At 41.8% G+C, this 27,121-nt stretch overlaps 1 protein-coding gene and 1 long non-coding RNA gene across 4 annotated transcripts in view; one reads left to right on the forward strand and one right to left on the reverse strand.

Annotated features, from left to right (window-relative positions):
• The window catches only part of LOC144304624 (uncharacterized), a 31,203-nt gene extending 9,830 nt beyond the window's left edge, over positions 1-21,373 (reverse strand). The window contains exon 1 of one of the 3 annotated variants that reach the window (XR_013371551.1): positions 13,813-13,998. Coding sequence is in view for 2 of the 3 variants with exons in the window: in XM_077883134.1 (XP_077739260.1) it covers positions 21,065-21,287 (223 nt within the window). In the remaining variant the exon portion in view is untranslated. Of the gene's footprint in view, positions 1-13,812; positions 13,999-21,064 lie in introns of those variants that run through there. The other 2 variants (XM_077883134.1, XM_077883133.1) reach the window with 2 other exon arrangements.
• Positions 21,374-23,370: 1,997 nt separating this feature from the next.
• LOC144304636 (uncharacterized) lies at positions 23,371-26,709 on the forward strand. The gene is made up of 3 exons (XR_013371561.1): positions 23,371-23,772; positions 24,718-24,840; positions 25,867-26,709. It is a non-coding gene; the product is annotated as an uncharacterized LOC144304636 (long non-coding RNA).
• The last annotated feature ends 412 nt before the right edge of the window (positions 26,710-27,121 follow it).

Consider the following 27,121-nt stretch of genomic DNA (forward strand, 5'->3'; position numbering starts at 1 on the left):
TTCTACGTTCCCCAGAGTGGGTGTTTTCTGAGCTTCAGGTCCTGGTCCTCGTCAGTCTCCTTACTTCTGGTCCACGTTGGCGATATCACGCTCACGCGCTCTTACCTCCACTCGAGGCGGATAATCCGCGTGGTTGTTGCCATGCTTCTGTCTCGGCGGAGCTTCTGCTCTGCACTGTCCACTGCCCTGCAAGTCTCAAGGCGGCATGTTCCGAAATAATGAGAATGCAACTTGCTCTCCGCCTCCCCAAACTGCCTCACATTTCCCACTGTCACCATTCTCTCCTTCCTTCCTCCTCCTTCTTTCTTTTTTCTTTTTCTTTCTTTCTTTCTTTCTTTCTTTCTTTCTTTCTTTCTTTCTTTCTTTCTTTCAATAAGTCCGGTTTTAACTATAGCATTTTGCAGATACGTAGGGGAAACAATTTTAACTTAGAAGAAAACAACAGAAAGATTACAGGAAAGGGAAATAGTCTCATCAAAGGAGACTGAAAAATCTTTGGAGATTTCTTTCTTTCTTTCTTTCTCTTTTTCTTTCTTTCTTTCTCTCCTTCTTTCTTTCTTTTTGATTTTATTTATTTATTTGACACACAGAAAGAGCACCACGAGCACACGCAGGGGGAGTGGCAGGCAGAGGGAGAAGCAGGCTCCCCACTGAGCAGGAGCCGGAGGAGGGGCTCCATCCCAGGACCCCGGGGATCATGACCTGAGCTGAAGGCAGACGCTTAGTCCCCTGAGCCACCCAGGCACACCCGACTGTCCCAATTCTTATATGCAATCAATCGCTAAGTTCTCAAAAGTTTACTTCCACTACCTCTCCGGTCAGCCTCTTCCTTTCTCTTGGCACCTTCTTGATTAAAATCAGTACTATTTATTTTACTGGTTTTTAAAATAATCTCTATGTCCTCTATAGTTTTTTCTTTGCATTTATTTTTTTACTGTCATCAAATTAGATTCTAAGTCGTTGTTTCACATCAGAACTTTCAATGGACCTTTCCTACACACTGAGTGTAATTCAAAACCTCTTAGCTTGGCATTGAAGTTGTCCCTTTGTGCTACAGTGGAAAAGAATAATACTTCTTAAGTGTCCTTAGGAGATTAACTGACCCTCCGTGAAATCAGGAAAACAAAATTTGAGTTGACTAAGACTATTTGCTCTTCTTGTTCATGTGGAGTGTTGTAATTCAGCTTTGAAAGACTTTTTAAAACTATTGGTTATACAATTCACTTGAAATTGATGTCAGTTTGGTACAGATCTTCAGTGTGCATCAGTTTATATCGACAAGTTTTCTTACTATTTGCCCCGAACCAGAATTGCATTTTATTGCTCCAGTACCTATTTAAGTTCCTTTTAAAATAGAAAAACAAAACATTATCTGCTCTAATTAGGATGGCTGTCTTCATTTGAAATGAAAACCACAGCTGAGATGATCATTGTCTTTCTGGGAGAATTAACAATGATGAAAGCAATAAATGATACACAGATTTTGATCACATGATTTTTCTACCAGTTAGAATGAATTATGGTTTTGGTAACTGCCATTTTGGCATTTAGAAATCCACTAATCTGAAAATGAGAAAATGTTTATGGACGCCTACAACCTTCATTGCCTGTTTATTTCAAAAGCAAGAGCTATTGGAGGTCAATTCGAGAAGACAGTGATCACTGTCACCTCAACAGCTCTTGCACCCTCTTACGCACCAAATGTCCTAACCAACAAAACTAAAAAATATAACCTGGAAAGGAAGTCCTTTCTAAATCAAATCAGATGAAGTCTTTAATTCAGTTCGCTTCTTGGTAAGTGGGTCATAACCTTGGCCTCAAGCTGTCACACCTTGCAAATGTACTGGGCCGCACTGGGTTGCTGATGTCACGCTTAGGAGTTCACATCCTGGGAGAGGTTTGCTGTTGAAGCCCAGGTGTATCTGATTCAGCCCTGGGGCGGCAGAACTGGATGAGGCCGTTTTCCCCCCCTTCCCCTTTACAGTGTGGGATTTGTGCAGCAGCTTTGGCTTGGCAAATAGGGAAGTGTCGCCGCTCAGTCGGCTTCTCCTCCACGGGCACAGCACGCCTCTTTCTCAACTCCGTGACATCCAAATCCAGGCCCGGTTTACTTCAAGTGGAAGACACACACACAGAGCAAACATTCCCAAGGTCGGATGTGTGTGCTCTTGCTTTTCCACCGCAAGAGCCATTTTCCTTGCTCAGAAAGAGGCAGAGACCCCATTCATGCTACAGAACAGTAAACTCCATGAGAAAAATAAAAAAAAAAAGAGCAAGAGGAGGAAGGATCACTTTCTTTTTAAAGAGAAGATATTAGGTCATCAGTATTTATGGGATGATCAAATACAGAGGCAGGTGGCAGCCCGGTTTTCCTTCCTGAGCGCACAGTTGAATGTTTGTGGGGTGGCCAGGATTCTGTGGCCTATGGGGTGGCCAGGTTTCTGCGGCCCATGGGGTGGCCAGGTTTCTGCGGCCTAAGGAAGTGAGCGATCCAGCAAGTAACTGTAATTCTGGCAACACGCCACGACTGTTTGGTTTCAGCGGTTCAAGCAGCAACAGGGCCGGGGTCATTTGGATTATTCCTTCCTTTCCTATTTTTTTTTGATGAAATCAGTCAGTAGCTGAGCAATGATGTGCAGTGTGTGTATGTGTGTGTGTGTGTGTGTGTAATTGTTGCTGTTCCTATTTTGCAGTTTAACATGGCTTATTGGTGTGTAAACAAGATCCTGCGACTTGATCAAGGGGATCTCAATTGTCTGGCTGCCTGTTTGGGAATGGAGAAGTGTGACTATTTCTTTTCCTTCAACCTCATGCCATCAGACAGCGTCACAATGACCACCGCACGCGTCTTTTCCGTGCGCAGGCTCAGCAAATACCTCTGGGCTCCCCTCCACTTCTCAGTAATGAATGCTGTCCTATTGTTCCCTTTCAGGTTGTGCCACTCCATATCTCTTACCTTTTTTCCCCTTAGTTTTATGTAAATTGTGTGTGGATAATGGAATGAAATGGTTTCCATGGAGCTGAACAAATATAGGTCATAGTGTAAGGAACTCTTCCTCTCTTGAAGTACACAGGTGAATTTGCATATAATTTTAATTATTCAGTTTTATAAGTGGGACTGAAACCGTGAACAAAGTTGAGCTTCTTGTGGGGTCGACCTTCATTTTCCCTCATAAAATATGTATGTATAGATACAATAAAAACTCGCACTACACAAAAATGTTAGAACTTAGAGAAAAATCAGCTGGGAAATCTGCGTTTTCAAATACATTTTTACTACCTATTAGCTGAGTGACTTTACCGTTTACTTCTCAGTGCATCAGCTTTAAACCTCTAACCGCGCTTGTCTTTGTCTTTTTAAGCCTCCCATACATCTAGGTTACTCCCTTTCATTTATTCATTATTAATGCATTAATTAATTCATTCAATAAATGCATACGCTTTGGAATCGGACAGACCTGCAATTTAATCCTGGTTACACTTCATACTGGCTTTCATTTGGGAAAGGTAGTGAACCTTGCCGACTACGAATTTCTTCATGGGTGAACACGGGATGATCATTACTACCTTACAAGGTTGCTGCGATGCAGAAGGACATGTGTGCATACACTTCCAGATCCAGGGTCTACCAGATGACCAGTGCCAGAGTGGCCGTGGGAGAGCAACCTGCAGAGCTGCAGCCATAGGAAACATTTCTGATCAAGAACTGCAGCTTCTGTGATCTGAACTTCACCAACGCACTGGCAGTGAAGTCCTGTGTAGGTTTCTCACAGCCAAAGACTGGGTGCCTCAGGGATAGTGAGGTAGGTTCATTCCTGGAAGACCAGGGCCTGCTTAGCGTGGGTTGCTTTGGCTCAAGGACACCTTCATGGCCTTGGTCTTGCTGGACCTTCCTCACACTGCAGGGCAGCTGGGGACACTTCCACCTAATGTTCCTTCTCTTTCACTTGCGTGGTGGTCTGAAGGCTCTCCCAGCCTTCCCCAGCTCCTTCCTCATGTTTTCTCACAGATGTTTCTCCTAACAAAACCCTTGCACCTTGGTGTCTGCTCCTTGGAGAACCCACACTAATACAGGTGCTCATTAATAATAGTTGTTTGAAAGATTATGTTTATTACCTGTTATGTGCAAAGCACTTTCTTGGGCTCAGTGTAGAAGACAAAGCTGAATTAAGCATATTTCATTATTTTAAAGAAGTGGGATCATGATACTGATGGGTTGTGTAATAAGGCTAAAAGATATAATATTGAAAACTTTTACCCCTTAGATGAGAAGTACCATAAAAATTAATGATGGACAAAATAAAATTAAAGGGCACCTTTTAAAATAGTCATTCAGAAATGTGACACCAGTGCATTTCTAGTCTCCTAATATCACTTTGCTCTAGCATAATTTTTCAGGCTAATGTTTGAGAGGGAAATATGCAATAAAGTATTTGCAATATGGGCTTAATTTACTCTAAGATGGGCGACGTATTTTGGTAATCATAGTTCCATCAGAACTGTGAACAGGTTGGTGGTGGAGAGAGAAAGAGGCTTCGGTTAAACAGACTTCTCCCCTTATTGTGATCTTGGGTCCTCTGTAAGATGCTTATACTTCTTATTTGTCAAAGTAAGTTTGAACCAGATGAGCAAAAGATCCAGCATTCTCTGAACTTCTAAATTCCGTAGCTCCACACCCTTTCAGACAGATTGATAAGGTGACGATTGGAACATTGAGACCCATCGTTTTATGAAGGCTTTCATAACTGAACTGATCATCCCCACTGCTAACCTTTGGAGAAGAGTTTCTGGGAGGAAAATTGGCTCTGTTCTTCCTCTTTCTACTGTCTCTCAACCAGTAGAAATACGTAATGATAAGCGTATTTGTATATGTGTGTATATTGGCATGGATGTGTGTGTGTTTCTGTTTTAGAAATAGAGAAGTTTGTTTTTAGTTAGAAAAGAATTATTGAATACTGCTCTTAAACTTTCTCTAGGTTTTACTTTTTAATAATTATTTTTAAAAACCTTATAGAGCACTGTAGACATAACTCATTAATTTTCACTCTCCCAGGCAATGGAAGAGGAAGGCATATGTTATTATTACAGTTTTACAGATTAAGATCTTAAGAAACCCAAATTTGAGTGGCTTTTTCAGCTTCAGGAATAGATCTGACACATGCTGATTTCCAATTTCCATTTGACTCTACAGATATTTCCTGTAATTGAGGAAAATTGTATTAACAAGTCCAAATATCTTGAATTTTTGCCTTTCATCACAATTCTGCTGGGTTCCAGAAAAAGGCATTAATAGCTTGACTGTGTAATACACACACACCAAAGGGTGGATTAATGAGAATTATCATCCATGAGACAAAATAATTCAATTCAGTTATTTCAATCACAGCAATGATTCTTTCTTCATTTTAACACCAAAGTTCATAAATAAGCTCTTCAGTAAATTCATGTTGGAGGCAGGAAGTTTTCAATTTGTGTAGCTTTCCTTTCTTTCTATAATTCTAAGGCGATATTTTGCTTAAAATCTGAGATTGTTCGTGGGGCTTTGGTCACTGATCACAGTCCTTAGGACTCTGCTGAGTCTGGAATGACTTGAGAACATTTCAGGCTCATCTTCCTCGGCCCATCCCTCCTGATCAGACTTCGCCAGACCCACGGGCCCTAGATTGACTGCTTGCTTCCGTCTACCTCATCATGCTTGTAGATTCTGCTTGGGTTTTTTTGAAGGAGGCACACTTTTCCCCATTAGGAATATTAGACTTTTGTACTTCCAAAGTCTTCCTCTTACTTTTGTTCACCAAGCTGCCTTATAAAGTATCTATGGATTGACCCTATCCCCACAGCACTGATATTCAGTTCCTCGAGGCTCTCTCAATAAATCATTTGTATAAATTTGACTTGTTCTTAGATATGTCAATAAGGCGTTATTTTTTTTTCAGTGAGAGTATAATGCCAGAAATACACCTGGGGTGCTATTTTAGCTTCATTTTGGCATGGAATTATGTCCTTTATTCCTTGAGCCTGTGGTTCATCCCAGAGCACTTGTATATTCTTTTCCTAAAGTTCTTATATCTACCTTAAGGTTTCCAGCATCCTTCTGCTGTATGCTCAATAAACCTCCAGACTTTTCTCCCACAAAAATGTACACAGAAAAGTGATAAATATAGCCTTTTTCAATTTTAAGGGTTTTTTTTCTATAAATATTCCTTAAACTTGTATCAGCTGCTCTTGCTTGAATTTGTGTGAGACAAGGTCTGATTTTGCACAAAATTCCACGAGTCATTCGAAATTTAGCATCTCAACAATTTCTGATGTTCCACATAGAACAATAATTCTGGAGCCTCTGTTATTTGAAGGGTGAGGACCTCTTATTTGGAGAAGTATGCCTCATAATTTATTCACAGTCATAGACTTGACACCTTTCTCTGAATCTCTATAGGTCAGCTCTTGGGATATTCCATGGGGAAAAAAAGCTTCCATGGCCAAATCGTTGTAGAAATTGTTGCATTATTTGAAGTCTTTGTTTTTTAGGTGGACTTGCCCTCAAACTTTAATTAGGAAAAAAAGTTTCTCCACAGCTTATTTTCCACCATTTGGGGAGAGAAGTTCCCATGGGCTCTTTTTGTAAAATAGTTCAGCTTCTATGAAAATTTACTGACCAGGAATTCTAATATCTAATCTAAGCATCCTCTGTTTTGGACCTACTGTTGACTCCAATTTGCTGTTGATTAAATGCTGTTATAAATTGTTAATTTCTTGAAGGAAGAGGAATATTTTTGTGTGACTATGTGACATGTTGACATACATTAATATTTGAGTAAAATTAGTACTTCTATCAAATGCACTGGTGTGAACCAAATCAAAAGTAGAATACTCGTATTATATAGGTAGGTAGCTACTACCTGGGTGAGGGTAAAGGCAGGTATCTCTTTATAAAGACCCTATGCCTTAACATGAGAATTCTTAATCCTGGCTATATCATAGAATCACTTGGAGTGATCTTAAAAATTTGTGATGCCCCACAACTATATGGTCAACTGATTTTTGACAAAGGAGGAAAGAATATCCAATATAAGGGACACCTGGGTGACTCAACAGTTGAGCATCTGCCTTTGGCTCAGGGCATGATCGCCGGGTCCTGGGATCGAGTCCTGCATTGGGCTCTCCACAAGGAGCCTGTTTCTCCCTTTGCCTGTGTCTCTGCCTCTCTCTCTCTCTCTCTGTGTCTCTTTTGAATAAATAAATTTAAAAAATAATAATGGAAAAAATAGAGTCAGCATGCAGAAAAATGAAACTGGACCATTTCCTCACACCATACACAAAAATACACTCAAAATGTATGAAAGACCTGAGTGTGAGACAGGAATTCATCAAAATCCTAGTGGAGAACACAGGCAGCAACCTCTTTGATCTCGGCCATAGCAACTTCTTATTAGACACATCTCCAGAGGCAAGGGAAATAAAAGCAAAAATGAATGATTGGGACTTCATCAAGATAAAAAGCTTTATATAGGGAAAGAAACAATCAACAAAACTAAAAGACAAATGACAGGATGGGAGAAGCTATTTGCAAATGACATATCAGATAAAGGGCTAGTATACAAAATCTATAAAGAACTTATCAAACTCAACACCCAAAAAATAAATAATCCAGTTAAGAAATGGCCAGAAGACATGAGCAGACATTTCCCCAAAGAAGACATCCAGATGGCCAACAGACACATGAAAAAATGCTCTACATCACTTGGCATCAGACAAATACAAATCAAAACCACAATGAGATATGACTTCATACCTGTCAGAATGGCTAAAATTTACAACACAGGAAACAACAGATGCTGGTGAGGATGCAGAGAAAGGGAAACCCTTTTGTGCTGCTGGTGGGAATGTAAATGGGTGCAGCCACTCTGGAAAACAGTATGGAGTTTCCTCAAAAAGTTAGAAGTAGAACTACTATGACCCAGCAATTGCACTCCTAGGTATTTACCCAAAGGATACAAAATACTGATTTATTCTTTTTTTTTTAAGATTTATTTATTTTTATTTTATGATAGACAGAGAGAGAGAGAGAGAGAGAGAGAGAGAGAGAGAGAGGCAGAGACACAGGAGGAAGGAGAAGCAGGCTCCATGCAGGGAGCCTGACATGGGACTTGATCTCAGAACTCCAGGACCACGCCCTGAGCCAAAGGCAGATGCTCAACCGCTGAGCCACCCAGGCATCAAAATACTGATTCAAAGGAGCGCATGCACCCTAATGTTTATAGCGGCACTTTCAACAATAGCCAAATTATGGGAAGAGCCCAAATGTCCATTGACTGATGAATGAATAAAGAAATGGTGGTACACACACACACACACACACACACACACACAGAATATTACTCAGCCATCAAAAAGAATGAGATCTTGCCATTTGCAACGACATGGTTGGAACTAGAGTGTATTATACTAAGTGAAATTAGGTCAGTCAGAAAAAGATAAGTACCATATGATTTCACTCATATGTAGACTTTAAGAAACAAAACAGATAAGCATAGCAGATGAAAAGGAAAAATAAAATATGATAAAAACAGAGAGGAAGACAAACCATAAGAGACTCTTATTTTTAAAGATTTTATTTATTTATTTGAGAGACACAGAGAGAGAAAGAGAGAGAGAGAGAGCAGGAGTGGGGTGAGGGGCAGAGTTAGAAGCAGACTTCCACTGAGCAGGGAGCCTGATGTGGGACTTGATCCTGGAACTCCAGGATCGTGACCTGAGCCAAAGGCAGACACTTAACCCATTGAGCCACCCAGGTGCCCCATAAGAGACTTTTAACAATAGAGAACAAACTGAGGGTTGCTGGAAAGGAAGTGGGTGGGGTTGGGCTAAATAGGTGGTGGATATCAAGGAGGGCACTTGTTGGGGTGAGCCCTGGGTGTTATATGTAACGTATGAATCACTAAATTCTATTCCTGAAGCCAATACTACTCTACGTGTTAGCTAACTTGAATTTAAATAAAGTTTGGGGAAAAAAAGAATTTGTGGGGATTTCAATTCTGGCTAAACCTTCAGGTTCTTGCCCCAGGGGACATCACAGAGAGAACTGAGATTTTTGTGCCCAGGTGATTTTTTTCCCCTTTGAATAATAACACCAAAAACAAAAACAAAAAACAAAACAACAACAAAAAGACTTGTGATGCCCTGGTCCCATCCCAAGCTAATTAAATCAGAATCTTTGAGGGGCAGGAGGATATGGGGCCCGGGCATTAAACCTCTCCAGAAATTCTAATGTACAGCCACTGGTTAGTTTGTGGGCCATTTGTTGGTGAAATCATCATTTCTGATGATTTTCTTTATGAGTGAAAGTTAGTTTGATTTTTCTGCTTATGGGTCATCTCCTCAGGAATTGCTGTGGATACCGGGACTTACATTTCACAAGGCACACCTTGTGGTATGAGATGATCCATGTGTGTGCTGCCAAAGAGCTGACCTGACCAGCTGGGTAGAAGCCAATCCACGGGCAAACAGAAGCCTGTGATTACCCCATGGGAAATGTCCTCTGAACTTTAGGCTCCCAGGAATGGAGGGAAATCAGTTTGGACTCCCACAGGCTTTAGTGTCTGAATAGAGTTGAGAAAAAAGAATCTGTGGGTGAGCTGCCCCCTTCATTCACATACTTGGAGACACCTCTCTCTAAAACCCCAGGGGCCAGGCCATTCAATTGCCCAACTCCTTTGGCAGTTAAGTCTGATTAACATCTACTGGCCAGCTGAAGATACAGATATGGTAAGCTAACATCATAAAGTATTAACGACAGTATAATATATTTACATACAAAAAACGAAAACCATAAAAAACCCAACCTAGTGATCCATTACTACCTGAGTAACATGATCTGGGTAAGTACGCAAATGGATAGTATGTGTGTTGGCCACCCCCTGAGAGATCACCACCTTTCCCCCTTCCCATACTGTTGATTTCCTTCTCGATGACTCCATCCTGGTTCTGAGCATGGGGGGCCTGCCTGCCTTGGTCTGGTCGCAGGGACCTGTCAGTGCACACGTCCCTCCACATATGGGTAAACACCCAGGTCACGTGGTAGGGGTGACTGAAGGCGCTGCTGAGATTTTGATCCTCTCAACCCTCCAGGAGGCTGGCTGGGCTCTGTGTGGCAGATGCCACAGGGCGGCCTCCTCTGAGTGCTTCAATATGTACTGCAAATACGATCACTAGGTGTCCTATGGCATGAAAGAATTTGGGAGATGTATGTTTTCATGTCCAAAACTGGATTTTTTAAATTTAAGAATATATATATATATCATCATATATATATATGTATATATATGATATTATATCTACTCAGTGAATTCCATTTACTAGAAAACAAAACTCTATATTTTATTATATCACTTAAACCTTGATATGTATTGATTATGTTTTGGGCCATAATGAGACCTAATTTCCATGAAGGAATTTCTTCCAGACATTTCTCAGGTAATTTATCTTTTTTGGATCTTCAATTCTCAGAAAAATCAGTTGAAAATTCGGGAAAACGGAAAGAGGCATTATGATTCTCCTGTGAGAATTAAGCCTTAATAATCGAGAAGCTACTGGTTTGAAGGAATCCACTGATGTTAGATGAAAAGCAAGAGCAGAAAGCACTGACAAGGGAATTGGAGTTTCTAGAAACTGAAATGGGAGGAAGGAGGAGAGAAGTGGTCACCAACTAATGAGTCAGTCTTGAAGTTGTTGCCTGGTTGTAGTGTGTTTATGGCCTGGTCTGCTGCTGACACAGCTATTCTTGCAAATGAAACAATTATTAATAAGTCCACACACATAATAAGTTTTAAACAAATCCTATGAGTGGTCTTCCATGAGATAACAAGCTTTGGAAGAAAATAACTCTTTAAATTCGAAATTTCGACGTGGAGTCTGTGTAGTGCTGTTAACTTTGCAAGGTAATTCAAGTGTTTCCTTATTTGAATATTATCCAATACTGTTCACTATAGTTTTCCAGCATCTGAATATTTGCTGGAGGCTACAGCTCTTTGTAAGTACTTTCTCAGAAAAAATACATGGAAAAGAAATGAATTCAGTACTCAGGATGCAGTCAAAGACCGATCTGAAATCTAAGGTAACAAAAGCAATGTCAATTTTAATAGCAAAACCAAAATCAGAGCAAGCAGACAAAATATTTTCATCATTCAAAAAGGAATCAGTTCATATAGAGTTAATTTGCACTCTGACACCCAGCTTGAATGTACTTTTGGATGTACTCTTAGCATTGCAAAATGAAAGAAGCTTTTCTACATCTTTAATATTTGTCATGGAACAAAGGTCAAGACTATTGGATAGGGTAATTAATGCTTTGTATGCTTAAAATTTCATTTTAAGAGTAGCAGCTCTTAAATATTAAATCTTCATGGTAATGTTTTTTAATTTTTTAAAATGATTCTTTATTGGTATTTTTGTACTACTGACTTCTTCTAATGCTTTTAACTATCATTTTTATATGTTACTGAATTTTATAATATATATTGTTGCATAATATGAGCAAGGCATGCATTTGCTACAGCATGTTTTGTTAACAGAAAAACCTCCCAAAGTGTATAGAAAATCGTAATCAGAAAAAATGATTCGCTATTTGTTATTATGGTCATTCTTTTTAAATTAAAGATACATAAAATGTCATGAAAAATACATAATGATATGATTTGGGGGAATCCCAGAGAATTTTTTGTGTCCTAGTATTGAAGATTAAGATCAAGATTTTATACCACTAAGACATAAAGGAGCTATCCTGGGGGCCAGTACCAGGGAAAGAGAGAAGAGCAACATGATGCCCCGGCAGGGGAAAAGTTGGAGGGTTAAGCCAAGTTCAATTACAGGGTGTCAGGACAGAAGGCTCCAGGAGCAGAATGGCGTGGACACCAGAATTGGAATCCTGAAGACACATCAAAGTCAGGAAACATCAGAGGCAAATGAGGGGGCAGAAGGGGAGTTAAAAAGGAAACTAATTCCAGGGGTCAACATCTTCTGGAATTAAGATTGCTTTAAAATGGCTGAGCATGGATCCCTGTGGTCCTTGAGGCAAGAGATCTTAAAGGAACAGCCTATTGTCAAGTGCTGCCTCCTGCAGAGTTAAGGATTTAAAGATACACATTTGATAAATTTACCTTTTGGCAATAGACCAGTGGGAGATGGTGACAGGAAAGACATCTATTTCTATAATCAGAACTTTCTTCACACTTCATGGCTTATGTAGGCAGAACTTCTCCTTCCCTTTCCCAATTTCTAAGCTGAGGAGTAGGGGGGAGCAGAAAGATAGAGAAGGAAGGGGACCAAGCTGATGGCTGAAATCTGGGGAAGTAGAGTCATTCATTAATCTGAGGAGGAGAGAGAATTGCGGGTTCCATTCTTTTTCTCTTCTCATGGGAAAGGGAAGGGACGTTTTCTTCATCCAAGTTAAGTGAGGGACCTTCAATATACTTACTCGTAGTGATTGGAGGTGCCTAAGAGAAACAAAGATTGACATCCTGGTCCTCTTTAGACTTCTGTTGATGCGATCTCTGTACTACTTGGGTAGGAGGAAAAGACAGTTGGAGAGAAATGTCAGGCAGAGCGAGATGAACAGCCCAGAGTGGGCGTGACACAGATGGCGTTTGCTCCTCTGGGTCCCTGGTCTGTACAGAGTGGCCACACCTGATCCAATTGGCTGAAGACACACCTAAGAGGACTGGATGAATGCTCCTGTGCAAGAAGCAGGGAGGAAGCCTACGCCTTAGGTTTGAAGAGGTGGACCCAGGGAAGTGTCCCATATCAGGTGGCTGTTGAAGTGGGGATCAACTGCACCTGTCCCACATGGAGTGCCAGCATTTGTGCACGGGCCACTGGGAAGTCTTCATGTACCAGAATCAGCAGAGTTGATTCCAATTGCACGTCTAGGTTCTTTCGTCTTTTAAAACTATTTCTCCTAGGTAATCGTAGCCCAGAGATGTTTCATTATCATTCCTGCTGTTCCAATTGTATTGATCTTTTCAAGTTCCTCAAGTACACCACACCTCCATTTGTTTCTGGGCTTCTATGTATGCTGTTCCATTTGCTCCGAATACCTCTTCCTGCTCAGTGACTCACCAACTCATATTAATTCTCCCAAAGTTTAGTTTAAATGTTGCTTCTTTAGGGAGGTCTTCCTTAAGTCTCTAGTAGTTTTGTCCTTCATAAGATACACTTTCTTGCCACACTGAAATTCTACTATCCTACTATTTCTACTGTTAAAAACAAGTATGTCAAGGATCATGCCTGTCTGGTTCAAGGTTGCTCCCCAGGATCCACTACTGGGCTTCCTGGTGTTTGGGTAATTAACGTACATTCTTTGTCTCGGCAAATGAAAGAAAGTTACTATAGTCACAAAAGGAAGAATGAGAAAGTAGAATTCATACTATCAATAGAAATCATTTGTATACTATAAACCACCTGCACTTTGGGAATATTATAATGGCCTAATAACAAGTCAGTTAAGTTTTGTCTCTAGCCATTTAGCTATAGGCAATCACAATTCCTATATCAGTATTAACATATTGACTTTGAAAAAAAAAAAAAAACCAAAAACATATTGACTTTGATTGTTTTATCTATTGTCTATCTATCTATCTATCATTTATCTATCTTATCTATGTATCCATCTATCATCTATTTATCTATCTTTCTATCTATTGGCATGGTATAGGGTTGGGAAGGAAGTTATGATGATACCCAGGTAGGTCTTTCATAGAGGCGGATTGAGCTATGGTTTACATGTCATGGGCTGAAGCATCTCAAGGCACCACTTACCTTAAAGATCTCTATCTCCTTTGTCCTTATTGTGCTAGAAATTCCACAACTCAATGGAATTTTCCTTTAAAGTGAGAATACTAGGAAGAGATGCATTATGGGAGTGTTGGGCTTAATATGGATTATGAAACAGGTCTCCTTTGGTCATCTTGTGTTTATGTGCCATCTTCTCATCAAGGTCTGTATCTCCTCATCCAGTCAGATGGATTTTTCCTGGTGTTGAGCAAAGGGGCCCTGAAAAACACTAAGGTGTTTTCTTGTGTTCATCTCCAAGGTCCCTATGAGTTTTGGCAATCCATGATTTTACCTAAAATGGGTCAAAAGTCCTTTGTCATAAGCAATCTTGGGAGGTGCCTGGGTGGCACAGTTGATTAAGCGTCTGACTCTTGGTTTCTACTCAGGTTGTGATCACTGGGTCATGAGATTGAGCCCCGCATCAGGCTCCCCGCTCAGCGTGGTGTATACTCAGGATTCTCTCTCTTCCTCTGCCTCTCTCACTTGTGCTTTCTCTCCCCCTCTCTGTCTCTCTCAAAATAAATAAATAAATCTTAAAATTCTTGAATGTCTGTTAATTTCTCTGAGGTACAGTTTCTTCCTCTGAAAGTTAAGGGTTGTGATTTATGATGTCTTAGGACTTTTCCAACCTTAACATTTAGTGAATGTTGATAATTATTCCCAATAACAGAGACTATGAAGGAATGAACTTTTTAAAATTCTCTTATAATAATGCAATAATTCCATCTATTCATTAGTAGGGCAATAGGTAATAAATATATTTAAAAAGAGAAATTTATCTAGAACCCACCAAACTATTATTAAAGAAGAAATCTCCTGAACATGACTTTTCATTGCAATATCCATCTGTCCTCTCAAGGAAATCAGAGGAGCACCCAACATTTGAGAAAGATGATCCAAACGGCAAAGTCTCAGGCAGGTTAAGAGAAGGAGAGGGGAAAACAAGATTACCTTTATGAAACGCATTTAAGAGAGAAACTCTAGAGGACTTTGGCTCTGGCAAAAATCTTCCCAGGAGTTAAAGGTCATACAAATTTCTCCAATAGATCTATGAATGGATTGATGTGCTACCGTATTTCTATTACCTCCTGAGTGAACCTCACAAACTTCAGGTCCTTTACTTCCATATTAGGAGTTGAAAGGGATAAGGGGGATTAAGAAAAAGTTACCCTTTTGTAAATATTTCAAACCAAGTTTGCTCCCGCCATGTACAAAGAGGTATTAGCGCGGGGCTTACTCTGTGTGAGAAGTTGCTGCATGCTGCACAAATCCGTGGCTGGGCTCAGGATGGCTCATTTAAGGCCAGAGGTTCCGTTTCTCCTGAAATTCAAAGGTTAGACTCTGGCTAGGGGAGAGAAGCTCACAAGGAAGATTCCTCCACAAAAGGTCGGGCGTTGGCCCCTCCTCTGAGACAGATACCATCACAGGGCACCAGGAGGTCTCAAGATCAGTGGGTTGAATTTCTAGCCTCTTTTTAGGGGCCTTCAAACTTACAAAAATTAATCCTTTTGATTGACTCTGGCTCCTAATCTTGAAGATAAGCTTGGAACACTTGCCAGTTTTCAGCACTGCTTACCAGGCCAAGTCTTAGCACCAAATTATAAATTTTGTCATCAGTGACCTTTCCAATCTTCCCTTTTCACCTGCCCACTTGGTAGCTCAAGTCTTCCTCCTTTCTTCTCTGTGGAAATTTAACGTCAAAGTGTTTGGGATTGTTAGGGATTTAAAGAGATCAAGTCATTCAGTCATTTCATTTTCAGAAGAGATAACTAAGATCCGGAGATGTTAGGTAACTTCCCTAAAGATGTGTTTTTAAATCCTCTTCAGGGTTTCAATATAAGGTGTCCAAGTTCGTTACCGATATTGGGGGAATCATTATTAATTGGTCTGCCGTGTAGGTCACAAACATTTTCATCTGGTACTGCCTATCATTTCTAGATATTCAAGCGTCAAAGCAGGAGTGTTTCAAAATGATTTAAATATCTTTAAATATATGTCATCTCCTCTCATTCATTTTTAAGACTTCTGAGCAAAATCCTTTTGGGATAGAAGTGTTCTTTGCTACTATTTACTATTTTGAAAAGAAGTGTAAACTATGAAATTAAAAACTGGTTTCCACTTAAAGAGCATCGCATCTAAAAAAGAAGGGGGAAATACACGAGCAGTTTTCGAGCCCACATTAATGAGTGACTTCAGTGATTTGAATACCATAAAGTAGGAAGACAAGTGTCGGGTGGAACTCTGAAAATCATGGTTATTTGCTTTTCGGAGTAAGCGTGTAGGTAGTCTTCCCGGGGCTAGCATGCAGGGATGAATGGACTGGAAGGTGGAGGCATCTGACCTAGGATTTCTAAAGTGTTATAAATCTTGCTCAAGATAGCTATTACCAGGGCCTTCACATTTTTGTAATCCTGCTCGATGCAAAAATGGTCCCCTGGAGGCCCGTGCTTGCCAAATGAAGGCCAACTTCTTTGTAGAATCGCTAACATGGAACATCTTATGAGTAGGCAATACTCATGGGACCTTTTGTCATCAACATACTGGCCTCACTGCTTTGGGCTTTCTTTCCTTTGTCCTTATTCCCAATGTAAAAATTTACCTATGTGCTGTGTTGCTCTTCTCAAGGGTATTTTGTCAACATTGTCAAAGATAGTTATGCTAGATTTTTAGTGTGGGGAAAAAAAGTATTAGTCTTTAGGTAAATGACGTGTCTATAGATATATTCCCTGGCAAATCTTTCAGTGTGAAAATAAATGAAATAGTGTAACTTTTGTGCATTTCCCTCAAGATGTCAAATATTATTAATTCCTTAACATAAATATTAAAACATCTTCTATAAGATGCTTAAAGTAAAAAAAAAAAAAATCCTTAAAGTAACGAGAGAAAATAACACTAAAGATGCTATTAAACATTAACACTGTATGTGATTTTTTGAATTTAAAGATTATTTTATACTCATTTTTAATATTCCTTTTTAAAAAGCCGGTATGGAAATTGTTGGCTAATATTCTAACTCTGAATGGAATACCAGAACACTCAGGCCTCTCGCCTTTACCATATCTGCTCCCTAGAGCACTTTTCTTTTCCTAAGCACAGTGGGTTAGAAATTGTGGCTTCACAGTAGAAACTTTTCCTGGTTGTTTTGCCCCCACCTGCCATTTACATCCTTGGAGTAATCTGGTACCCATTTTCAGAAGCCATCTTTGAGGAAATCCTTTTTTTTTTTTTTTTTTTTTTTTTTTTTTTTTTTTTTTTTTTTTTTTTTTATGGAGTGGATGATATTTGAAAAGACAAGTAAAACCTATCAAGTACAAATGTGGACTTTGTTTTTGGTCCATATGTGTGAGAAAATTGCCCTCCCTTCTTTCCATTCTTGCCACAAATGGGATGTGCTTGTGTTACTTGTCATTGTATTACTCTCCTTGAAGTCAACTTTTCATCCAGTTGCCTAGAATGCACGTGGTGCCCATGCTGGGTTTCACTGCTGCACAGAAGGCCTTGCTGTACTCTAGTGGAAGCATGAGAAGATAGTGTCCTGTGTGCATCCATTATTGAGAAAAAGTGGAAGGTTTGTCTTCTCTACGGAAGGGGACTTACATGTCAATCTATGGACAGGAAGTTTCCAAACTTGGGACTGTCATGGTCCAAATTCTACCATCTAAGGCCAGAAAATCTGGACGTGCTCCATTAATAATTGACTTCAATGGTGCTGACTCTCCATCGAAAGACTGATGACGAGGCTTTCAGAAATCTTGGCTCATATTGGGACACTAAAGTGCCAGTGTGGAGGAAATTGGTAACTCAGGCTTTTTCAGGAACAACAGTACCTTATCAGCTCTTAAGCTACAGGCCACACTCAGAACTCTATGAAGGTACCTCGGTAGGCTTGGGGACAGGGCTTTGAAATCCTATTTCTGTATTGCTGGCTGTGCCACACTCATTACATCCATCTTGTGTGTATGTGTGCATGTGTGTGTGTGTGTGTTTGTGTATTTCTATTCCTTTCTCTGAAATTAGCCTCTGTGTTAGTATTTTTCATGTAGTGCCTATAACCCTGACGAAGGAAGAAAACTAAGAATTCTAAATAACTAGATTTCGTTCCTGTATGGTATGCACATTCTGGTGATTCAAAAGCACCCACTATTTGCAAAGTACCAAGCTGAGACAGAGTTGGGGCTCACAGAGGAATGAGATATCCCAGTGCTTGAGAGATACTGTCTCTGGGATGGAGAAACAGGCAGATCTACAAGTATTTCTTGTGCAGGGTGGCCCATGCTGAGCAGTCCAAGAGAGGTGAGGGATGGCATTTAGAACATGGGCTCTGGCTTCAGAATGTTGTGCAAATTCATTTTTTTTTGAAAAAAGTTTGCTTGTTTGTTTGTTTATTTATCTATTTAAGAAAGAGAGAGAGAACTGGAGCTGGGGGGTCAGGCAGAGGGACAGAGGGAGAAACAGATTTCCTGCTGAGCATGGACCCAACCTGGGGCTCGATCCCAGGACCCTGAGATCATGACCTGAGCCGAAAGCAGACACTCTAAACTACTGAGCCACCCAGGCGCCCCGCAAATTCAGTTTTTATTGCTTAACATGCATGTGACTTGGGAAAGATTATTTACTTTTTAGCAGCCTTAGTTTTCTCATCTGAGAAATTGTAGTTAAAATGAGCTCTTCCTCATGGAGTCATTGGGAGGATTAAATACGAAAAATGACATTAAAGTTCCCTTTTTAAAACACAGTACCTGCCACACAAGCCTTAGAGCTCAGTACCTGTGAGCTGTCAGTATAAACAAAGTCTCCTGGAAATATGAGGGGAGATAAGACCCACGTACCATTGAAAGAGTTAAAAAAAAATCTATCTCCATAGAGGATTATAATTTAAGGCTACCTAGAGGTGGCTTTACCTTACACATACCGGTAAGTTATGCAGGTTTTACACGTCTGCTCAGTCTGTTAATTCAGTGACAAAATATGTACTTACAACGGCAATTAAAGCAACTTAAAGTAGCACTGTAATACATCACAGAATACCTCTGTAAGGAAACACAGTTGCTATAGATAATTTTAGATGGTTATGATTTTATGAATATTTTAAGAAGTAAAAAAAAAAAAAACACCAGTAAGGTGTAGTGCTATTATTTTTACACACAGGTCTCAGAAATCTAAAACTGTGTCATGGGAAGAGCTCTAAAAAGCTCTTTTAATAAAGGAAGATGTCTCACCGTGTGAAAGATTTCCCTTTGAGTGTGCTGATTACTGAATGAATGGAATTTTGTAGCATCTTCAAAAAATACATATTGAGGATTGTTTTTAACGTTTAAATAAAAATTTGCAGGTGCTTGCTTTTTGTACATAAAGATTAGAGCCGGGGTGAAAACATAGAAGGACAGGCAATGTTGAGATGATGTTAATAAATACCTGTTCTGTTTTGTTTTGTTTTTTAAGTTTGCCCAGGGAGCAGTCCAAAAAAGGAAGTCTGGCAGTTACATGGACTCTATCACCCCAGGAATTCCTAGTGGTAGAAGATGCTAGGGGAAGTAGGTTTGTTTTCAGTTGTGGTTGAAGCAGAGGAACTCACCTTCCTCAGAAATTAATGGAGGCTTTCAATCTTGCTGGCACTGCTACTTTATCATTCATATGACTAAACAGACAATCAATTTAGCCGCAATGTATGGGAATGAAGGGAAGGAACAAATAAGCTATGAATGATGAGAACAGAAAAATCAAAACCCCCTCCCTTATTCTTTTTTAATGGCTAATACCAACAGGGACAAGACCAGTAAAAAGAGGTTAATGAATTGCAAAGATTCTTTAGAAAGTGATTGACTGGTATTGAAGCACAGTCAAATCAGTCATAAATATTTACTTTTATTAGCAACAGTGGGTTGCCTGTTATTTTCAATTGATTTTTAAAGCTGGCAAAAACCTACCACTGTGACTATTATCAAATGTTCCCAATTTTGTCAATATTTCTCTGCTCTATACAATTCCAGAACACACCTAGCCTCCTAAGCCCTTATTTCAAATGTATTTTTTTCAATATCGTTTCCAAATGATCACAAATGACAAGTTAAAGTGAGTTTCCCCATATCATTAAGAATAATTATAATCTTTTCATCTTGACATTTTTTCAAATGAATAGAACGGCGGCAGTTGTGGGATGAATGTTCTTTGATAATCTATGTTCTGCTGACATTGACTTGCTAACCTGCAGTTGTGTTATTTGTTTTACCAAGTGAGAATGAGCCATAAGAGAAACCTCTTTTTTTTTTTTTTTTAAATTTCTGACGACTGGGAGAACTACAAGAGTTAACAGGGCAACATCGTTCTGGGTCTGAACAGTGTGCAGTACTGCTGTTTGTTTACACCATTGAATAAAATGCTGCTTTCTTTTGTAAAATCCAATCTGATATAAGGACATTTTTCAGAAACTTGCTGTCTAGACCATCAAAAAGATGGAAATCACTTTTAACACGGCATTTGTAACACGAAGATCCAATAATTCAATTCAAAGGAACATAACAAAAGGAATTTCCTACAGATAACAACAAAGAGTTAATATTTCCCAGGGCAGACAAGTTTCCAATTCAATTAGTTTTAATGAACCTTCTGCTCACTGGTTACTGAACTAGAAAGAACAGCAATAAATGCCCAGAGGAAAGAGGGAGAGGATATTAAAGGAGGGTTAGTGTATAGTATATAAATTTCCAAGTTGACTAAAAGAGTAGCCTTGATGTAGTTTTGGGAGCTAGAGACAGAGAATCAGATCCGCCCTCCGAGTTCAGTGTACAGGGCAGCAGACCTCGGCCAGTTGTTGTGTGCGAGAAGCAAACGCACGAGTCCATCCCCCCGTCTGATGGTGAAACAGATAATGGAATAGATAACGCAGCCACACAGGTCCTTAGGAGAGCCCAGCATATTCCACACGGAAATACAGAGTGAATTCTTTGCTAACCATCGGCAGACCAGATGGGTCAGTTCATACGTACGTACAAATTCATATGTATCTATGTGTGTGGATGAACGTGTATATATCTTCCAAGACAGTTTTTCAAAGAATTTAGATTTTTTTTTCCAGTTTGCGTGTAACAGAAATCACAGATTCACTCGTATAGGGAACCAGTGGACATAAGATTATGAAGGTAGAGCGCTGCCCCGCGCAAGCGATTTCCTGCTGCAGGTCCCGAGGGCGAGCTCCCCCCAAGACCGCAATGGCCTTGACCCCGAGGGTCCCCGTCACCTGCGGTGAGCGGCCGCCTGGGCTCCCAGGACGCGGCCGCAGGTCCCGCTCCGCTTCCCCGCGGCTCCCGGCAAGACGCGGCTGCGTAGACGCTCGACCACCGGCCAGGGCCAGGCACCTGAAATAAACGGTCAGTCCCGTAAGAGCCTCGCGGCGACCGCTGTTGCCCGGCCGCCTCGTCGGGCCCTTCTTCCATCCCGTGAACTTCTGGAACGTGTCTCATTCTCCGTCGCCCCCGGTCACCCCGGCCTATGTTTTAATTCTTGGTCGCGGGCCGCAGCCCAGCCCCGCGGCGGAGACCCTCGAACCCCCTCCGGGCCCGGGTCGGGGCAGCGCCGACGGGGTGCGCAGGGCGTCCGCAGGGGCCCGGGGGCAGGTGCCAGGGCCAGGGGGCAGGTGCCAGGGGCCCGGGAGCAGGGGCCAGGGGCAGGTGCCAGGTCCAGGCTCCCGGGGGCAGGGGCCACGGGGCAGGGGCCAGGGCCAGGGGGCAGGTGCCAGGGACCACGGGGCAGGTGTCAGGGGCCACGGGGCAGGGGCCAGGGCCAGGGGGCAGGTGCCAGGGGCCCGGGGGCAGGGGCCAGGGGGCAGGTGCCAGGTCCAGGGGGCAGGTGCCAGGGGCCACGGGGCAGGGGCCAGGGCCAGAAGACAGGTGCCAGGGGCCACGGGGCAGGGGCCAGGGCCAGGGGGCAGGTGCCAGGGGCCCGGGGGCAGGGGCCACGGGGCCGGGGCCAGGGCCAGGGGGCAGGTGCCAGGGGCCCGGGGGCAGGGGCCAGGGGGCAGGTGCTAGGTCCAGGGTCCCGGGAGCAGGGGCCACGGGGCAGGGGCCAGGGCCAGGGGGCAGGTGCCAGGGGCCCGGGGGCAGGGGACAGGGGGCAGGTGCCAGGGGCCCGGGGGCAGGGGCCAGGGGGCAGGGGCCAGGGCCAGGGGGCAGGGGCCAGGTGCCAGGGGCTACGGGCCAGGGCTAGGGGGCAGGTGCGCGGCGCGGGGCTGCGGCGATGGCCCCTGACGGGCGGGTGGCGCTGCCCGAGGTGGCCCGGAGCCCCCCCGCGGGTCGGGTGGCGGCCGCCGGGCCTCCAGCTCCGGGCACGAGGTCCCCCTCCCGGGGGCCTTCACTCAAGGGCCTTCGGGTCTTGAACGTCGCGGCCGCGTTTGCACGTGCGGAGAAAGGCCCTGCGCGTCGCCGCGGGGGTGGGCGCGGCGGGGGCGGCGGGGGCGGCGGGGGCGGCGGGGGGCAGCGGGGGGCGGGCCCCGGGCCCCGGGCCCCGCCGCCCCCGGTCCTGCGTTGCTCTCCGCCCGCCCCGAAGAGTTGCTGTAGATACTCAGGTGACCTCACGCTAGTTAAGACGTGGAGTGTGATGGGGCCGGCCTCTGAAGACATTCATGTGCATATTTATACGAAGAGCCTATTTCCAGGGACGGAGTTTAGACATTCATGTTCAATTTTTTTTTTTTTTCATGTTCAATTTGGATAAATGTTTTATCGTCTGAAATTCGTGTGAGGTTCTTGTTGTGCATAAGTGGTCGGGTGAGTTTATAGAGCTTCCAAAGGCAACGGGTTGGGGGAATCTAAAATTCATTTGCACTTTTGGTGGTGGCACAGGAAATGACACTTAAGGGAAAGGGCAAATTTTTTATCAGATGGCAATTAGCCTATGAAGTGTGATTCTGAACACATCAATGGAAAAACAACCTTAGCTACACGTGAGGGCACCACTGGCACGTGGGGGTGCCTCCAGGCGGTAGGGCTCCGGGCTGACTGTCGGCGGCAAAACAAAAGGCGGAGGGACTCCTTTACAGAACAATGGAGAGGCGGGAATAGGCAGGGGTAGACACGAGAGGCAGCAGATACTAGACTAAGGCATTTAATTGCAAAATAAGAACCCAAGTGTGCAAAACACGAAAGCCCTCCGATACCTAGTTTTCTTAAATAGCAAAAGAAACTCTAGAACTTTGCCTCTAAGGTATTACAAGAAACTTTGTCAAGTTGCACATGAGAAAACAGAGCCCACAGCCATATAGTAAGCAAAAAAATTCTGTTTGAGTATTGACATGACAGTTTTTGAAAGTTCAAGCAGAAAACCAATTATAATGAGCACTGGAAAGCCTGGAGCCCTGCTGTTCAATAAATAAAAAGTACAACAAACTATTTTCCAAAAAGGTTCTAGAGAGTTTCTTCTTGTCCCACTACTTACAATCTGATTACATAAATAGTCTCTATTTGCTGTTGAATTGCCAGGCAGCTGTATTAAAGTACAAATCAAATCAAGTCAGGATTAGAAAGTAAAAGAGCATGGTTTAAAGTAATCTATCCCCCAGGAACTGTGCTCAGATTCATCAAACAGAGCTTAAAGTACAGTATATCTTATACCCCTCGTGTTTCCATACAGCATTGCTGCAAAACCAGTTATTATTTTTGATATCCAGAGAATGTTGCTTGTTGCTGAAGAAGGCTCACTTGCTTATTTAAAGGTACTATTCGTATGTGCCACTTATTTATTACTTCTTTCAGTTCAGATGCACGGGAAGGACCTGAGTACTAAAGACTAGTAGACTCTTTATTGACCGTCTCCTCTCGGCCTCAGCTGTGAATTGTCATGAATATTTCTTGCTGATAGAAGGATGGCTAATTTATTCCAGATTTTGCGTGATACACAGTTGTGATGATATTAAAGAAAAGCCGGTCGTCCTTAGATGCTATTGGCTGTAAGGTATTATGCACACCTGCCCTTGCAAATCCTGTTCCATCCTATTATTGCCAAAGGAGAAGGTGATTTAGTCATTTCAACCTGTGATTGCTTCTGATGGAGGGCTCTACGTGTAATTGTCAACGTGCTCCTCAGTTTTTGGTCTTTACAAGATGGTTGTCACCTTCAAGTAGAATGAGCACAATTCAACAAATATGCGTACTTTTATCAATGACTGCTCTCTACTTTTCTGATCTTACGGGACAAACTTGTTTAGATCTCCCAATATCAGCCTATATTTCGCCACATTCCTTGTACTTATAGAATAGCCAAGTATCTGTTCAGAGATGTTATATTGGCTTCAGTTATCATATTCTGCATTTATCTCCGAAGGGCATAAATGCGGCCTGTGAAGATAACTGGATATTGATTTATAGTGATAAATTTATATTTTATATGTAACGCGGAGGGGAAAACAGGCAAAAGTGTGATTTCTGTGAGCCGAATGGCTTCAAGAAAATGGGTGATGTGTGTTTTAACCAGACAGCCCAATGATCATTTTTCTTCCCACATCCCTAAGCTAAGGAGACAAAGTCGACAGTTGCCATTAGTTAACATTTCTCATGTAAGTGGCTCTTCTTGCAAACTATGCCCCATTAAAACAAGCATTCGGTGTCATCGCTGTGCACCAGCATACTGGAAATGCTGGCACCTCTCCATTGCAGCTGGAGCTCTTCAGCCCAATTTAAAGTTAAGTTCCCTGCACTTTGCTAACCTGATCATTACCGGTGACGCAGAGCACCTGCCGTGAGAAGTAGCCAGGTGACTTGGGCAGCAGTGGGAAGGGACCTGCGTTCACGCGGGACACTTGGGGGTTTCTCTGTATGGGACAGAGATTTCTGTCTGAGTTGTTAAAGAAGAAAAGTGGGGAGGCTCAATAATCTTCCCTTCATCGTCCTCTTCTTCTAGGTTTATCAGGAAAAAGTCAAAATTGGAACTTGCCATTTACGGCCCCCGTACAGCACATGTGGTGACTAAGGACCTTGCCAACTTAGCAGGAAGGCACCTGCAGACGAAGGCCCTCCACACGAGGTATTTGTGGGGCAAGTGGAGCTCGCAGAGTCAGGCCGGACGCGGCTTCCAAGAAACTGGCTGCCAAACTGGTCTGGCTCTGCGTTTGAAACAAACAATTTTTGAAAATCTTTTAATGAAATATTGATTTTATCAAGCACATCAAACTAAAGGCAAATGTACCATGGTGTCATGATTAAAAAATAACAATATATTACAGGTAAACTAAGATAAATGAGTTAAGTGTTCAGTTTGCAGTGCAAATTGAAACCATATATCACAACCTTTCATTATATTGCATTACTGCTGGAGTACAGAATATGGAAGTTGATGGAATAGTAATATCAAATTAGTAGGGAGCTTTACCCTGCTTCAGTTGAGGGCAGAATTTGGAGCTAAAAAGGGATTATTTCCATAACAAAAGTTTCTTAAAAATATTTTTAAAGTGAATGTGACTGATAATCAGGAAGACTATGGCACCCTGAAATTGCCCTTCCTAGATCTCACATGAAGAAATGAAGGGATCTGTATTAATTTTAAAGCTCCCTTTGATTGGGTGAACCTGTCTCCGTTTTGTATGACATTGTTGCCACAGGTCATTGCCTGGTGCGGTGTACCATGAAACAAACAAATAGAAAAAGGCACCTTCTGGCACTTTAAGTCTCGCTGCCATCTGACTACTACCCTAGTGGTTCAGAATGATGAAAAGCAGAGGCTGGGAGAAATCTTCCTATGGTTAGATTGGGAAAAATGAGCATGATGATCACATGGGCTGGGAAGGGCAGGAGAGACAGCCGGAGTCATCTCAGAACTCAAGAGAAAAGGAGAAGACAAGAGGTCACAATTATATGCTGGTATCACACTCCCTTTCACAGAGATCTGATATATTCAGTTTGTTCTTGTATGGTGCTTAGGGAAGTTCTAATTAAGGGAAGAAAGAATTTTGACACATGTGAAGCAGAGATCAATATTTAGCACTATAATCAGCAATTCCTGATGGTTTGACAGTGTCACCATACACATTGTAACTATCCATTATTTTCTCAGGGAGGAGAGCCAGGCAGAGGCTAACAGGCTTACGGCAAGCTATCATGAATCACATAAAGCAGTGTCTCATTCGCTTCTATTTGTCTTGCTTTTCATCTTCATTCATCCTTATAAAGAAGGCTGTACTGCCACCGGCCCCGAAACGCCATCCTACCTCTGAACTGCAACAACAAAGAGCAAAAACAGTTTCTAAAAATGTCTACCGTGTAAAGTACAATAGCTACTTTGCAGAGAGATTAAAATAAAAAAGAAAAAGGAAGGAATGGCTGTTTACCCTCTGAAAACATGCATGGTGGACTCCCTTCACATTTAACCTAAAGGGACTCTATTAGCCACTAGAAAAAAAATATTAATTTAAAACACTTTGGGGGGGAGTTATGTTTATAATAAGTTACAGGTTTAGAATATATTGATCTCATTTTTCACCCAGACTAAACGGTGTCCGTTCTACAACAAAGGAGCTCCCACCATCACAGAACTGCACCAAATTCTGTATTGAATTTTGGGTTTGGCTGTAGAGATGCAACCGTAATAAAATATCTGAATAGCTAGTCATCTTAACTTTAGGGGTGCAAGTGGATGGTAGAGTTCTGTGTTCGGGTTTTTATCCTGCAAGAGGTTCGTCAAGCCGTAAATCTTTATGTTCACAGGTATTTAAAGTTTAAATGTATAAAGAAGATGTATGTTAGTTATGTGGTCTACTTGGATATAATTTGATTTCTCTTTAAGTTACACAGATGATATCATAATAATCAATGATCATTTTAGCACATCTGATACTAATGCAAAATAAAAGACAAATCCTAAGGCTATTGTTCAGTGGCTTTTAAGTTAATTGCAATCTATCGCTCCGTTTCACTAGTTATAAGGTGCTATTCTCTGTTTTTTTTTTTTTTAATATTAAAAATTGTGCCAGGTCTGTCTGGTTAACTTTTAGACATTAATCGTCAGCAAGCGACTTCAAAATTTATTTTATTTATTTTTGCATCTTAGATTTTGATTGGAGAACATGTACCGGATAACTTAAAGAAATAAACACCCTGTAAAATGTGATGGAATAATTTGACTCCAATTTACATACAGAACATTATTCCTAACATTTTTCATAACGCTCACAGGCGTGCAGCGTGCAATGTATGACTGTAGGTGGAAGTGGAAGACCTGGTGTCTTGCATCTCAAACTGTCAGCTGATTCTCACTGCTCTATTCCTGTTTAAGTGAGATGCTGACACAAGCTCACACACTGACTATCCCA

The sequence above is a fragment of the Canis aureus genome, chromosome 34 (assembly GCF_053574225.1).
Source record: "Canis aureus isolate CA01 chromosome 34, VMU_Caureus_v.1.0, whole genome shotgun sequence".
In the NCBI taxonomy this organism is placed as follows: domain Eukaryota; kingdom Metazoa; phylum Chordata; class Mammalia; order Carnivora; family Canidae; genus Canis; species Canis aureus.